The 16,453-nt window shown below is 33.8% G+C and overlaps 1 protein-coding gene across 1 annotated transcript; it reads right to left on the bottom strand.

Moving 5' to 3' along the window:
* Positions 1 to 551: 551 nt before the first annotated feature.
* LOC137919113 (uncharacterized) lies at positions 552 to 16,211 on the bottom strand. Its single transcript, XM_068762066.1, has 10 exons — positions 16,064 to 16,211; positions 15,325 to 15,997; positions 10,057 to 10,204; positions 9,567 to 9,685; positions 8,235 to 8,471; positions 7,380 to 7,536; positions 4,762 to 4,901; positions 3,814 to 3,913; positions 3,344 to 3,436; positions 552 to 1,681 (listed from the first exon to the last, which is right to left on the bottom strand). Coding segments are annotated over exons 1-10 (1,995 nt in total). The 5' UTR covers positions 16,066 to 16,211; the 3' UTR covers positions 552 to 1,355.
* Positions 16,212 to 16,453: the final 242 nt, after the last annotated feature.

Genomic DNA, 16,453 nt, shown 5'->3' with positions numbered 1-16,453 from the left:
AAACAGTTACAAAAATATAATATACACAGTGTTAAAAGGGCCCTAAATGACAAAATAATAAATTATTACATTTTTGCAAGATGTGTTAATGACAAATAGATTAAATAATCTTGCAATAATGTCAATAGAACATGAACTAGTCGACCCTATTGATTTTGAAAATGTGATTAATGACTTTGCAGGCCAAAAAGCCTTTTCCCAATAAATTTTATTAAGATTTAGTATTATATAATTATTTTAAATATATTTATTATTATTTTAAATATAACTAAATATTAACTACATTCTGTTCTGAATTATGAAATTATTTAGACTCTTTAGGGGGGGGGGGGGCACCAAGCCCTGATCTGCCCCAGGCCCCAAATACCATAGCTCCGCCACTGACTATATCACATACCTTTTTGTATGGAACCCCAAGCCCTCATACTATTATATATATATGAAATATGTTTCTTTGTGGCAAGCATATATCATCATTGATAAGTTTAGAAAAAGGTCAAATGTTTTGCCTTGTTGATAAAGGTTAGAATTTATAGATCAAAAGTAATTAATTCAAATATTTTATTTGGTACATTGCACATTAAAAAAAAACCATTCAGTTCAATATATAATTATTGCGCAACATGTACAGTATCCCACAGTTCATCACCGCTGTTGTGGATTTAATCTATTACCATTAATACAATGAATAGTAACAACTACACACTGTAGAGAGTACTAAAGTAAAACATAATACATTGAGGGTAGTTTGAGAATTATATAGACAGTGAGAAATACTATTGTAGTGTTCCATTGAAGCAGTAACAATACTTCTTACTTTTAAAAACACTTAGTTCATCACATATGTCCAAATCGTAAACCATCATCAGATATGTGAATTAAAACATTTTGAAATCGCTTCCCATAAGTTTTGACACCAAATAGATTACGCAGCTTTAAGCTGATATTCACTAAATATTTACACCCAACTCTATTTTTACACGACTTTGGAATAACACTGTCCATCAGTACAAATAAATTTATATTTTTACACAAACCATACACATACCACAGATATCTTACATGATTTTTCTGTGATTTTGTGGTCCGTCACCAAAAAGCCACCTAAATTATTCTTATAACACATGGGGTTCAACTAATAGTTTAACATTATAACCATGCCATTGTGACACCCACACCGCCAGGCCTCCGCTCCAAAGATTTCCACGATGATTAGATAGCTCCTCACGCCGCGTCTACCACCAAATTTATCTTGTTTTATTTTAATAAACGGTTTTCCTAAGAGACATATCAACCATGTAAAAGAGTTGGGTGTACTAACAAAACTAATATGGAACTAATATATACCTACAAACCTATTTAGCTCCGAACTTCGCAGCTGGAGGAGGTGGTGGTTGTGAATACATGTTATAGTATGATGTAGGCGGTGGTACATTGAAGTTCTGACCCTGGAATCCAGTAGCCTCGTTCTGATTGAAATTCTGTCCTCCACGGCCGCGTCCCCTAGGTGCTCCGCGTCCCCGGAAGCCTCCGTCTCTGTTGCCGAAGTTCGGCCGTGCATCTGACTGCCTGGTGTTGTATCCCTCCGGGCGGTTGAACTCCGGCCGCTTGTTGAAGTCTGGCCGATTGAAGCCAGCACCTTGGTTGAAGTTACTAGAACCGTTCTCGTCCCACCTCGAACCTGTGTTTATTAAAACTAATGAACCTCCTTAAGTTCATAATCGTATAATATACAGGATGATTGTTTATAGGCACTATGACCTTTTATATTACATTTTTGTAGAACCGAGTGGTTTTCTATGCTCTTATGAAATTTACCAGGGTGATTAATTATGGCTGTAAACTTTAAACGTGTGAATTTATATCTAAGTACATCTTGTACAAAAATACACAAATATAAACATTCAATAAAATATAGATTTATAAACATTTTTACTAAAAATTGCTTTAAAGGCCAATCATTGAATAAAAAAGGCAGTGCATGCTCCATTCAACTAAGGTATCATATTTTTTATTATAACCATAAATGGCCATTTTATAAAAAATTTACAACGTGATTTATATAAAGTTCTTCGGATATTTTATGTCACTTGCCCGAGGCGGCCAACATGTATTTGTTATTATGCATGGGAACAAATATCATGTATATTTTCTTTGCATTAATATAATAACATTATTTTTACATGTCCTGTACGGCATTAATTTGTTCGAAGCATTACAGGACAATGGTATTCTTTTGAAATTACGTATTTTAACCCTTTCCTTACGGCAGTCTGTTCCGCCGAATTGACTACTGAACCGAGCAGCGCGCCGCGAAGTGTGCACATTGCATGGCGGTAGGCTGATGTTCGAATTTTCTCATTTGTGTTACATATTTAAAGATTTTACTGGTATATTAATTTAAAATAGAAGTAAAGATTATTGTTAGTAATTTATTTGGTTGTGATAAATATTAAAACAGGGATCTACACATAAGCCCACATTACAAGGTGGATGCCGTCTAACCGGCGCTGGTAACAAATGGGTTAATCACCGGTGGCACCCACGGCAGCCAACGTGTTTAACTAATTAATACACATTTGCCAGAACTCTAAAAATTCCGAATTCCTGGAAGCGTATATATATTAACATAAGCCTTACTCATAATCTTCAATTAAAAAATAAACATACATTTCTGTTCGTTTACAATGTGACGTCACAAAAATGGCGTACGCGCCTCAACCAATATACTAATGAATGTCAACAGATAACGTTACAAGTTCATTTAATGTAATTAAAATCAAACATTTCAGCTTAACTGTATTTGCAATCACTAATTACAAATTGCATATGTAATGAAATGTTTAAACTGCTAAATTACTTTGAAGTTATTACAAATATTGGTGTAATTGTATAAATATAAGCTGATACCTATATAATAAAAAACCTGTGGTACCCCAGTAGTAGAGCACTGAGACTTGCGATCTTAGGTCACGGGTTCAATTCCCAGAATACAATCTTATATAATTCACACTTCGTGCATTAATTATATTGGATTATCACTGCTCGCAGACAAGTTTCCAGAGGATGGGCAGCAGCATCCTCTGTGTACCATCATACTATCTCACTGCGATCGCCAATCTGCCTGGCTAGCGTGGCGATCATGGTATATCCCCGCCACAGATATCTTTGAAAGCCTATCCATGGCAGTGTGCATCTGTCAGCTTAAAAGAAGATGCTGTCCACATACCCATACATCCAAGACTTGAAGCCAAGATAAAACTCTATTTGGTATCTTCTAAGACTAAACTCTAGTTTAAGTGTCGCAATTGATATGAGAAAGAGAGAGAGGGGAGTGAGTGACCTCTGTCGGAGAAGCGGCCGCCACGTCCACGGCCCCGGCCTCTATCGGAGCGCCCGCGGTCGCTGTCATCGCGCTCCCGGAACCGGCCGCGACCTGCCAACATACATTTCAGTTAGATTCCGTTGAAAAAGTCTCGCAATCAAAAATTTGATAAGATCATCAAAATATTTATTCTAAAAAAATCTTTCACATATTAATTTTTATTAAATTAAATGGGCAAGTAAATTTGGTTCCGTTTTATCAACCCTCATCATCATGCTAGGGTGATGACATTGCCATGATGTCATTTCAGATTCCATCTCGCAGCACTCTCCATTATTCTCAGAGTGACCTTGAAACTTTAATTGAGATCTAACATTGTTCAATGTATTTTAATAATTACATGTATTTATTATATTTAACATAGATTTAAATTTAACTAAATTTGATCGTTGAGCTACAGGCAGCTTCATTAGTAAAAAGTCCCATACCATATTTCCCCTTGAAGCCCATTCCGCATTGAGCGAGCTCCAACAGCCTCGGATTCACAACCTGGTTCGCCTCCTGCAGTACAGACATCAGATCCTTGGCCTGGAATACAATCAAACAGTTCAATTAAACATCAAATTAAAACCAGATTTTCACACAATACAGAAGTTAACAATTTAATACGCATAACTCCCTCTATTTTCTTAAGAAAAAAACCTGGTAAAGTTAATCAATATACATATTTTTTTCTATCATATTTATACAATTTTATTCAGTGTATTTTAGTTATTTCTATGGATTGATGCTTTGGGATATTGTTTTGGTGTGTTTAAAAGTCATAAAACACTGACAAATAAACTATTCATTCAACACTTAAGGATTATTACACCTGTAATCAATCACCATCTAGTTCTACCAATGACAATAAAAGTCACACACAACCATGCCCATGCCATATAGATTTATAGGTATTATATTTGTTATAGTTCACCCATATATAGAAACCTTTTTTTGTATTGAATTCACAATTTATGCATATTTCTAAGCTGGCTTTGAAAACCTATCGTGTTTTCTGTGTTACAAAAACGTGACCCGCCGGCGACCTCATGGCACACCGAGTACTCTGTTGCCTTTAAGTGCCATGAAGGTACCGGCGGTCTCAGTACATAATGATATACATAATGTGTTATATTCATTCATAGAATGTAAAGATCCCAAATTTTCACATAAGGAAAGCCTACACTTGATATTTCCATTTGGCATCTGAGGAAGTCATGGCCAAATAGCTTGGCAGTTAGAAGGTTAAAGCTGGTGAGACATGGTTTTGTTAGGCAGGTTCACAGGGTCTTAGACTTCTTTTGTGTGTGGCAATAAAGTCTTGGACAATGTCCGACTAGGACACTCTGGTCAGGGTAGTTAAATGAGTAATATCGGAATGGGTGACCACTGACCTTGGCAGAGTTGCTGGGCGTGAACAGCGTGTAGGCGGTGCCCGTGTTCTGCGAGCGTCCCGTGCGTCCGATGCGGTGCACGTAGTCCTCAGAGTTGTTGGGGTAGTCGTAGTTGATCACGAACTTCACGTCCTCCACGTCTGCCATACATGTACCAGGTTATTACGTCATCAAAACAGTCACCATAGCATGGTCTAAACCAGAGGGTTTAAAGACTTTATTCTCCTAAACCACTTTCAAAATCCAACTGGTTCCAGTGGAACTCCTGGACTTACATTTCTAGCATATTCCCAAAACTCAATAACATATATAAATCGCAAACATGCAAACTATATACATATATATTAATGAAGTCAAGCCAACATATACAACTTTCACTATTGAAACCAAATAAATTTTCTTTGACCTCTTACAAACGGAATACCTACACTGAGAAGTAAGGGTCTTTAAAAACAGACATCTTTAGAATTCATAACATATACTAAGATCATTAAAAACCATATAGTATTACTGTCATAAATGTAAATAAATGGTTATACATATAAATATGAACTTACAAACATAGCCACACAAACACTACCCACTTGCATCATTTAAATTTTAAATATCATATTCTTGTATTAAAATAAATTTAACTTAGTTGTATATTATTCTTCTATATAACAGTACATACCCATCCAGTTTAAATATTTAAATTCATATTTATTATACTTCGTTCCTAAATTATTTCCGTTAATATATATACATAAATGATCCATTATTTAAATAAGCCATATAAATATATACCTAACTTTGATAACATTAAATAATACAAAAACATACAAAACTTTGTGAAGAAATATTCAAGACCATAGAACAGGGGTAGCCAACCTGTGGCTCTCTGAAAGATTATTCGTTGCTCTTGATATATGTACAGGAGCCCATTTTAATTTTTTGTTATACATATATATATGTGTGTGTGTGTATGTGTGTATATATATATCACTGAAAAATGCTGTCATCAATTAGTTATCAAATTTTAATGTGTTTATTTTGCAACACCTTGTATTTATGTTGTCAATAAATATAATTACTGGACTTTTTAAACACTTTTTTGCATACCGTAGGTAATTCAATTTAAAAAATGGGCAATACTATCAATGAGGTTGACCGCCCCTGGTATGTGTAACAAATATATAGAACATATATTTACCTCATGGAAGCAGTCACTCGGCTAGACAAGTAGACACGGCTGGAAATAACTGTATTATGCCCTTCAGTGGTCCCGGAGTGTTGTAGGCCAAGAGTCGAACGGTGTGCTGACTTTTATCCTCTTGTTCGCATATATCATTCAGTTAATAATATTTTGTCAGGTTGCGTAGGGCAGGCCCTTTAGTTTTGTTCGTTAAATCTCTCATGACGCATTAACCAAGCATATTATAAAATTATCTAGCAACAAAATCCAAAAATATGGATTTTGATAACAAAATAATAATTAATTTCTCGTTTTGTCAATGTAAATTTTACAAATTAAAAATCCCAATTTCATTGTTTAGAGGCAGCATGCTCGTTAAATACAGTGTGCGCTGACAGTGATCATTAGGCTGTCATTAATGATTCATTTATTCATTGCTATCATTAAAAATGACGTTTACAGTTAACAGTGAAGTCAGCAACACACCGCAAGACTAGCCCATATCTCTGCACGCATGCGCCTCTGAAATAAAAACAATGCGTAATGATGCCAAGTCAGTCATGGAAATTTCTCGCTTCAAGTCCATCCGGAAACCGTGTAAAAAATTCCACCAAAAACCAATACATTCAACCTTCTTATTATAATATTCTATACATATATCTAATGTTTGTCTGTATAAAAGAACATTGGAGAAAATTCAAACAAATATATTATTACAGGACATCTTCTACAAGATTTTCTCGGATGACTGAGGAACATTTCTAATGGTTTCAGGGGCCATTGCTTTATCAATATTGTAAGAAATTCCAATATTCACCTTTGACAATTACAACAGTGTTACCATATTATATTTAAAATTAATTACATTCAAACATTTTATTGTCTTAAAATTGTGAATACTGGAATAATATAATTTTTTTCAATTGCTTCCAAATAATAATTGAAACTAAAACTTCCAATTTTTTTAATCCAGCAAATAATTTTTTTAAAGGTACAGTATAAACATACAGATAGTTGGAAGTTTTAGTTTCTTGATACAAAGATAGGTGTACCACAAGGCACGGTTGGAGTCCACAATTGTATACAACATCAGTGAGCAATGGCATCAGTCACCTAACTCTACGCCCCTGACACATCTCTTAGACCTTTGTAACACCCCGGTATAACAGTTCGAGATGATTTAGTACCTTCACATAGCGGCAGACACAAAAAATCTCGCAACTGTCTCGTACAGAATCTTCTGTTTGATGCCTTTAGAGTACATTGGCGGGTAGATTTCATCACCGCTCCCACATGCACCACATTATTCATACAATTTACTTATTAATTCGGTGGCACAAACATAAGATAGTCAACTTCTGGGCAAAAACAGTAATTGACCGATTGGTCAAACTGGGTGGTTACCCCACATAGTTATCCGATGTGGTATGCAGGGAAGACTTACCGAGGCCTCTCGCGGCGACGTCGGTGGCGACTAATATCCCACCGTTGGACATCCGGAACTGGCCGAGTACATAGTCGCGGTCCTGCTGGTTCTTGTCACCGTGGATAGCTAGCGCACGCCACCCGGCGCGGTTTATTGTTTTTGTGATATCGTCCACCTAATTTAGTTTCACATATATAACATCACCACATACTTCAGAGACTTTTAAAGAGTTCATAAGATGTAATATTCTCTTGTGATTAAGGAACCCCTTTTGTATAATTCATGTTAGATATTGTGCAAAAACAACTATAATAATGATTTGTTTTAAGCAAAAATAGTAAAGTGACTATTGTAAGGTAGACATATCATCATATCAGCTGAGCGATGTTCACTGCAAGGCAAACATCACCATGATAACAGGCCTTGTGCTGCCCATTCAGGTAGTGGGGTCTTCCCACGCCATATCTAACGACTCGTGGTACTCCAGAACCTTTCGCCCCCAAAGGCTATCGATTACATGAACGATATTTCATACATAACAAATTCATACAATCGATCCAGCCATTGCAAATTCATTAAAAAAAAAAAAACTAATTCAGCTAATGTTTATCAAACCGTCAATCTTTTGGTTTCTCTCTCATTAGGAGGCACAATGTCTGTTATATTTTTTAAATCAGTTCAAAATTATAGCTTTTCTATATTTACTTAGGTACAACAACATTACATATTTGTCAAATATATAATAAATGTTGCATCATAAGGTAACATATAATATTAAAAATTTTCAATAAACAACATCGAATGCTTTACTAATTATTGTCTAAAATGAACAATAATGTGTTTTATTAGATTAAATACAGATAAAAAACTCACCTTCCGCTTTGTCTCTGCAAAAATGATTGTTTTAGTTTCTTCCTCTGATGATATCTCGTTGAGCAAAGTGAGTAACTTCTCATTCTTCTCCCACTCTTCGCACACGTCGACAATTTGCAGAATGTTGTGGTTAGCAGACAAGGACAGTGAGCCAATGTTGATTTGTATGTAGTCATGCAGGAACTCTTCAGCCAGGTTCTGGACTTCTTTAGGCCAGGTCGCTGACCACATCAGCACCTTATAAAAACAACATTATGTAGTAAATCTTTGTGAGAATATCTACCAGTCTAATACTCATAATCATTTATAGCTTCACTATATACGGGTTGTATAAATCTATAAACGGAGGAGAATACAGGTCATTTGTCAGCAAAAACCTACTTCCAATCATCTTGCATGGTGATCAATCATAATCATGTTACATTTATTTATTTACTTTATTGGAATTGGACAGGTCAATAACTTCTGTCATTACAAAGTTTACACACATAGATAGTCAAGTTTCATAAATCTGAAACTTTTCAAAGTCATAAATGTATATATATGTCTTATTCTATTGTTTAACTTATCAAGAGTCCATTTTGGGACTCTGAGTCTGAGCTAGTGCTCTGATGAACAGCAAATCCCCCGGTGCCTAACACAGAACTGTCGCTATGACCATTTGTTGTCCTTTACATATGTTAGTTGACTTTCTTGGAAGGGACATCAGATGCTGATCATTTTGCAGACAGCTTATTAGTCAAAGTAATCTAGGAAATAAATATAATTTCTTGCCTAATTTGCGCGTTATTTTATAATAAGCTGTCTGTTGGTATTATAAATAGATAGTTAACAATAATTATTTTAATATATAATTATCCTAATTATGAAAACTATTTTTCTTATGAGTTATCATTGCATTATTATTTGAACTTTCAAATAAAATATTAAATGTAATCCCAATTTATTTATAGAAAATTATTACACGTTTATTTTAATAATTATGTAAATACGTAACGTTTTTCAAAGACAAAAAGATTTTAATTTTTAGTATGTAATATTGATAGCTTATTATATTTGCATATGCAATGCTATCAATATTACATTCATATTAAAGAAATACATATTAAAGAAAATTCAAAATCAGAGTAACTACATTCTAATTTTGAAAACACTTTCTTATGATATTGTCAACATGTTATTTATAAAACCATTGACTTTTTGAGCTATACATTCACCACTTTAACATATGTAAATATTCACCCTGCAAGTGTTTGCTCTGAACATTTTTTTATTAAACTACGACAAGTCAAATGCTTTTACCATCAATAAGTTAAATAACAATAATCATACCTGTCTGTCTGGACGTATTTGTTCAATGATCTTCCTGATTTGAGGTTCAAATCCCATGTCCAACATCCTGTCCGCCTCATCCAGTACAAGGTAAGTACAACGCCGGAGATTAGTTGTATCTATGGTAAAAAAATAGTTTGATTTAACACTTTGTTTGTCGATTTTGGAAATTTATTATAAATCATTAACAGGACAGGCCCTCCAATAGGTGGACTAACTACATAATCAAGGTCGAAGGCAGTGCGAAACAGGTCTTGAGGCGGTTTTGCAGTGAGTGAGATAAATTAGTCCAGCTAAGCTAATATAAGCCAGCTCCGGTGGTAATATTAAGAGAATCTTATCATAAGTTACATCACCAAGTTAATATGATGCTTAATAAGTTGGCTTAAATAAACCATAGCCTTACCCACCAACTAGATTGCCAAGCCTGATATTTGAGTATATTTTTATTACTAAAAGGTCATATTGTTTAGTAAGTAGTATATCTTACCTTTCTCCAAAAAGTCTATCAATCTTCCTGGTGTAGCGATAACAATTTCAACTCCTCGCTCTAATGACCTGCCCTGCGGTCCTTTAGGGGCCCCACCGAATATACATGTGTTACGGACTTGAACATTCTGACCAAAATCTGTCGCAACCTGAGAAATGAAACATAAGTCAATTATGTCTTATTCTTAGAGACTATCTACAAACATCAAAACATATTAATAACAAAAAAATAAATAACAGATAATAAAATCTACTGTTTAAAATAAATAATAAGCAAAATATTTGCAATGTAACATGAAACAAAGCTAGATTAAATAAATTAAGATTTTAAAATTGCATAGTGCATGTAATATACGATATAGATCATATATTAAGAAATGTATATGGTTGAATCAATATATGCTATGTGCAAATAGTATATTTTAAACACAAAACAATTTCTTGTTATTAAAGCACATTACATTCATATAAATTTTTTTACAGAGTAGTTAAACCTTTGAATTATAAGAAATCATATACTACCTAACCTTTTTTTGACAATTATAACTGACATGTTCCTTTACCCTTTTAAACATATATTTAATCTGTTTACATTGGATTGAATACATTATACATGCCCCAGGTGTAACAACACACTATAACTGTTATATATTATTTGACTGCAAAGCAAAAGCCTACCTGAAAGATATCTGAGGACATATACCATAATCGCTAAACTTGGCAAGCAGATTGGTGACCACTTTGTGATATATACACAGAGAACACTGCTGTCCATGGAAATATCTTTATGAACAGTGAAAAACCTATATAATTAACACAGTATGAATTATATACGACTATATCTTAGGAATCAGAACCAAGACCTCTGATCACAAATCTCAGTGCTCTACCACTGAGCTGCCTTTACTCTACAATTAAATGATTTATTAAAGGGACACAACTTCTCAATCTCATTTAACCCATATTATTGTAGGAGTTGCCTAGAGTGGCTCTAGGCAAACTATCTATTTGGAAGTTTCAAGAGGGGGGGGGTTCTTTTAAAATGCATTGGTATTCACTTTCACTGACCTTCCTCTCATATGAGATACCTGTTCCAATGAGCTGATATTAACTCAAGCTTAAATTCTTCAAGTAAATTTTGACTAAGTTATTGTGTACAGATCTTTAGATATATTTGTTAACTAAGATTGAAATAGATATTATTTGAAAAGTTTCCAATTCACATATAATGAAATTAATATTTATTTTTTCAAATACCCTTTGCTAAGCAATTTCAAAAGCGGAGACATTGATACAATGTACATTTAAATATATGTTTATATATCACTGCCAGGTACAGAATGTCAATTCTATTGAGAATAGCCTGGCATGAAACTCCATACTAACTCATTTAATACCAAAATCATAATTTTTTTTCATGTCATACATAGTCTATTTATCACATGAAATTTAATATCATACTAATCCCAGGCATTTTTGTCTCCTATGTAATATTTAATACAATAATAGGCTTTATTAATCAATGTTGCCTTAACATACTTTGAATTTTTTGTAAAAATATTTATAATTGCTTCAACGATTTTATTATAGAAACATATACCTTGTCTCAAAAATATGAATATACTTTATATAAACGAAAACTTGGTATTGAAATCTTATCATTCTGTCTAGTATTAAAGGAATGGTGGTCGAGTATTTTTTAATTAATTATCTGTATTGAATAGTGTTGCCATTATGAGTATATTCTTAGCACCTACTGTTCACAGGTTTCTGGTTAAAAAATATTGTTAGTTTTGAATTGAACAAAATTGTATTCTCAAAAGAAATTATGCACATAGCAAATATTGTTTTGATTACTGATGTGTCCCATAAATCAACGTCAATCCAAAATCTAGAGAGACAGCAGCTAATTGTTGCCAACCTTAGAAAACTAATTTTAAAAAATCTATGACTAGTATTATTAAAACTATTGCCATTTCAAAAAAAAATTAACTTTGCACAAGTCTAATGTATGTAGATTTTATAACTGACTTCTTTTATTTCATGATGCCACAACTAATCCTGCTGATGATGACTAGTGGACATAGTGATGGGGGATAGGGGACATAGTGTATAGTAGCGATTTTGAGGGAGACCTATGCTTGCTCCGACCTTGATGGCTGAGGTCTTAACTGGTATTGGTCTTTTTAACCAACATCTGTTTACTTTAAGAGTTACAGTTCTCTGTGCAGGTCACGTCTGGAAGACGAGACTGCTGTTCAAAAACTACTTCGGCGTACGGGGGCTACAGGGCTTCCCAACCCGGATCACCGGGTCATCATAACCCTGCTGGGATTTCTCTAAGAGTTGGGGTGCCATGAGTAAGGCTAACCATGACACGAAATGAGCACAGTGGATCTACAAGACAAGAGGCCTACGCCTTGCAGGGGAAGTCTATTAACTGACATGATGAAATGACAACAGTTTATATTGTGATGACCCAGTTATTAGAGAACTCTTATTTTTTAAATTATTTTTGATTAGCCACTAAAGTGCGAGTGCAATGATAGTCACTTCCTCAGATATGTAAGCGGCAGGATGGGGAATGTAGACAAATTTCAAACTGTCTTTTGTCTCTTATATATCTCGTGTGCATCTGGTCAATCTCGCCTCACATATGCCTTACTGCTTGACATTGATTTATAGGACACTATGAGATAATACAAGTGGATACTCTTAATATAGAATCCTGAAATTATAACTAGGATTACACAAAAAAAATATAACAAACTGAATATAATAAACCCAAATAGTGCTAACTAAAAGGTTACGTTCAGAAACCGTACCTAAAAATTAATTAAAATTTGGAATTTTGAGAAATTAAAAACTCGAAACGGTTGATCCAGTGAAACATTTAGGTTTTCGAACATAGCCTGCCCGTACTGCTAAGTTCTACTGTAATATTGAAATATGAATTTACTATGTTGCAGTTGTTGGGATCCGTCATGTTGGTTGAGGTCCCGTTCATCGCAATGAGAGCCTTGTGCGCATTGATGAAAGACAAATGTTATATTAATTTATATGAAAACTAACTTAACACATTATTATTTATATATAAATGTAAATTGTAAAAACCAGGCTTCATTTATTTCAATTTAAATTCTTGCACAAGGCTCAATGAATTTTTTTCATTTAAAAGCCAATTATAGTCGAATCTTTGCAATGCTTTCAACAAAATAACAATTTACATTTTTAAAATCATATAAAATATCACATATTTAGATGCATACATACTTTGTGTTGGTTTATAGCGGAAAGCATTTTTGTATTAAATAAATTCAAATACCAGAAAGCAAATGGTAGAATCAAACTTACTTGTTTTAGGTTAAAAGTTGTGTGAACATATAAACGCTTATTATTTGTCAACAAAACTTTTTATGCTTTAACTGTGAAATTAGATATACTTTTGCCTATTTTGAATCACTCTGTATATGTTATCACTATGAAATATTAGGGGAACCAGAAAGTAATGTCGTTTCCGTCGACATATTTTAAAGAAAAACCTGATTGATTTTTACTGCTCTGACATTGATTTCGTATAATATATGGCAAAAGGTTGTTGATAATGAAGGTGAATATATTGTTGATTACAAATAAAAATTGTTAAAAATGTTGTCGTGTGAATTTAACTTAAGTGACGTTAAGTTCTGGTCTCTCATATTATATATGTTATATATTAATTTTGTTAACCTATTCTAAATCAATGACTTGGACTTTTGTTTCAAAATTTTCAGTACATTTTTTTATAGGCATTCTCGTCTGTCATCTTTTACAAGTTATTTTACTATATCTTCTTTCATTCTTTACACCTTCTTGTATACTCTTTTCTTTCAATCACAATCATACATGCATCACCTATTTTACTTCACCTTTTTCTTTTACTGTCACAATTAAGAGTTGATGCTATAAAATTCTAAGATATCATTACACAATATCTGCAATAGTATTTGTTAAAAGTAGGTTAAAATAGGGTTGTTAAAAATGCAGTCATGTGAATTTAACTTAAGAAAGCAACATTACTTTCTCGTCCACCTAATACATTACATTAGTTTATTTTCTCTTGAAATACTACAGGTCTATAATTTCTACTAAACAATAATTTTAATATGTAGTAATATATATTTACAAAATGGTTTCTTTAGAACAATTATGTTATTTATTATTTCTGAAACCATTTATTTATATAAAGGGTGTACCATACAGTAATTAACAATTAAGCTATGCATTCACACCTTTAAAGTTTTTACATCTAAAACCCATTCACTCTGTATATATTGCGAGGTTCTATTAACAATAACACTTGTAACTAAATTATCTGTTTAATTTATTGTAGCCAACTCTCTTTTTCTAAAAGAAATCTTCAACCTACTTTCTATTGCATAATTATTGTATTTATTCCTTTATTATTGTCTATTTCTTTTATTTTTTGTTATGCTCATTGTCTCAAATGTCATGATTTTTTCTTGACATGATTTACACTGCGGTCCAAGTGACATTTGCAGATTAGATTCCACTGGTTCTAGGGAGCATAGGATAGAGGTAGCACAGAGGGTACTCAGACTAAATTCTCTTTTGGTATTTATGCAATAACACCACTAATAGTAGGTTAAGTTTGTCTAGTTTCTACATAATTATAATTTTGGAAGTGTAATACTCCCCCACACATGACTTTAATGAATTAACCACACAAACCATAATTTAAGATACATCATGTACATTGTGACCTATTTTTAAGAATATAGTAGTACATATAAGTGTAATGAATTAGACCGGTGTTTCCTAATGTGGGGTCCACAAGAGCACAATTCAAAAATGACCCGAAAACCTTTTTCTTTTCATATAAAAATTATATATGTTTCATGGGGGTTTATAAGAATTTTAGAAAGGTTTTAGTGGGTCACGGAACAAAAAATGTTGGAATATAAGCTTAGAAGCTATATGTTAAACACTTCATGTTTAGCAAGACATAAAAACATCCAAATCTGTAGCACTGGTGGTGTTAATACATAAGTACCCCTCTTTAAAAATAGTGAAGATCCAGGACTTGGGAAGCTTTAGGGGCCCTTTATATTCTGATTTCAATGGATTGGTGAAACATGCTTTAATTTTAAGATTAACCAAAATATACTTGCATATGTTTATGTGAATTAAAAATAAAATAACTCTTAGTATATATGCATCCAAATATTCAAACTCCGCTAATATATAATGAATTATATTAGAATATTACCTGTTGAATCTGCTGAGCTAATTCCCTGGTCGGAGCTAAGACAAGGACGATGGGCCCTTCATCCCGTAACAGTCTAGGTTGATTGATGATATGCACAATTGCTGGCAATATATAGGCCAACGTTTTCCCTGACCCTGTCTGAGCTATCCCCACCAAGTCTCTTCCAGACAAAGCAATTGGCCAGCCCTGTGCCTGAATAGGAGTGGGGTGAGGGAACCCTTGCTTTAAAATTTCCTTCATTGCGTAATCAGGGAATCCGCCCTCTTCAAAATACATACTAGGAGCTGGTACATCTCTACCTTTGACAGTGATCTGGTTCTCGCTACGATACGCCTCGATCTCAGCGGGAGTGCGTCTTTGGACATTGGGGTGAGGCACGTAAAAGTTCTTTTGGAATGGAGTAAGGGTAATTGATTCCCAGCGTATTTTCCTCAAATTGCCGCCAGGCTGATCGTTTTTGAAACTTCTGAAGTCGTCGCGTCCACCACCGCCCCGGTTACCGAAGCCCCTGCCGCCTCTACCACTGTCCCTTCCTCGGAAACCAGATCCAAACCGGCTTCCCCTATCCTCAGATCTATCACTTGACCGCCCCCCACGGGTGCCTCCTCTTCCACCTCGACCTCCGCGACTCATACCGCGGCCTCCGCCTCGTCCACCACGTCTATCGTCGTACCTAATAAAATAATACTCATAAGGACACTTTCATTATAAATACATAATTAAGTTTTCCGATACTTACATTTTAAATAGGTATTAGAAATGAACGAAAGAACAATTCTTAATATATTATGGAATAAAGTATAATTTAACTAATATTTAACCTATTTAACGGTACTATTTTGGCAAAGCTTCTGAATAAAACAAACTCCAAGCTACTAACAAGACGCCATATTTTGTACCGTTTAGTGTTGCCCGCAACAATAAGTGCGACGTGTCATAATTAGTATCAATTATTTTTAAAATTATTTTTTTAAACCGACAAAAACATATTTATGATAGTAAGTCTGGTAAGCATATTTAATTATTTAATATATTTGTTATAATTGCTTGTAATAAAATATTAGTTATGTATTAATGTATGTAATTAATATAAATACGTTCTAATATGTATTACTACTTTCTGAATGTC

The sequence above is a fragment of the Battus philenor genome, unplaced genomic scaffold (assembly GCF_028537555.1).
Source record: "Battus philenor isolate CCGP_79_NKW_IND1 unplaced genomic scaffold, ilBatPhil1.0.hap1 SCAF_16, whole genome shotgun sequence".
NCBI classification, from domain to species: Eukaryota; Metazoa; Arthropoda; class Insecta; order Lepidoptera; family Papilionidae; genus Battus; species Battus philenor.
The sequence above is the reverse complement of the archived record's forward strand: the minus strand, read 5'-3'. Positions and strand labels throughout refer to the sequence as shown.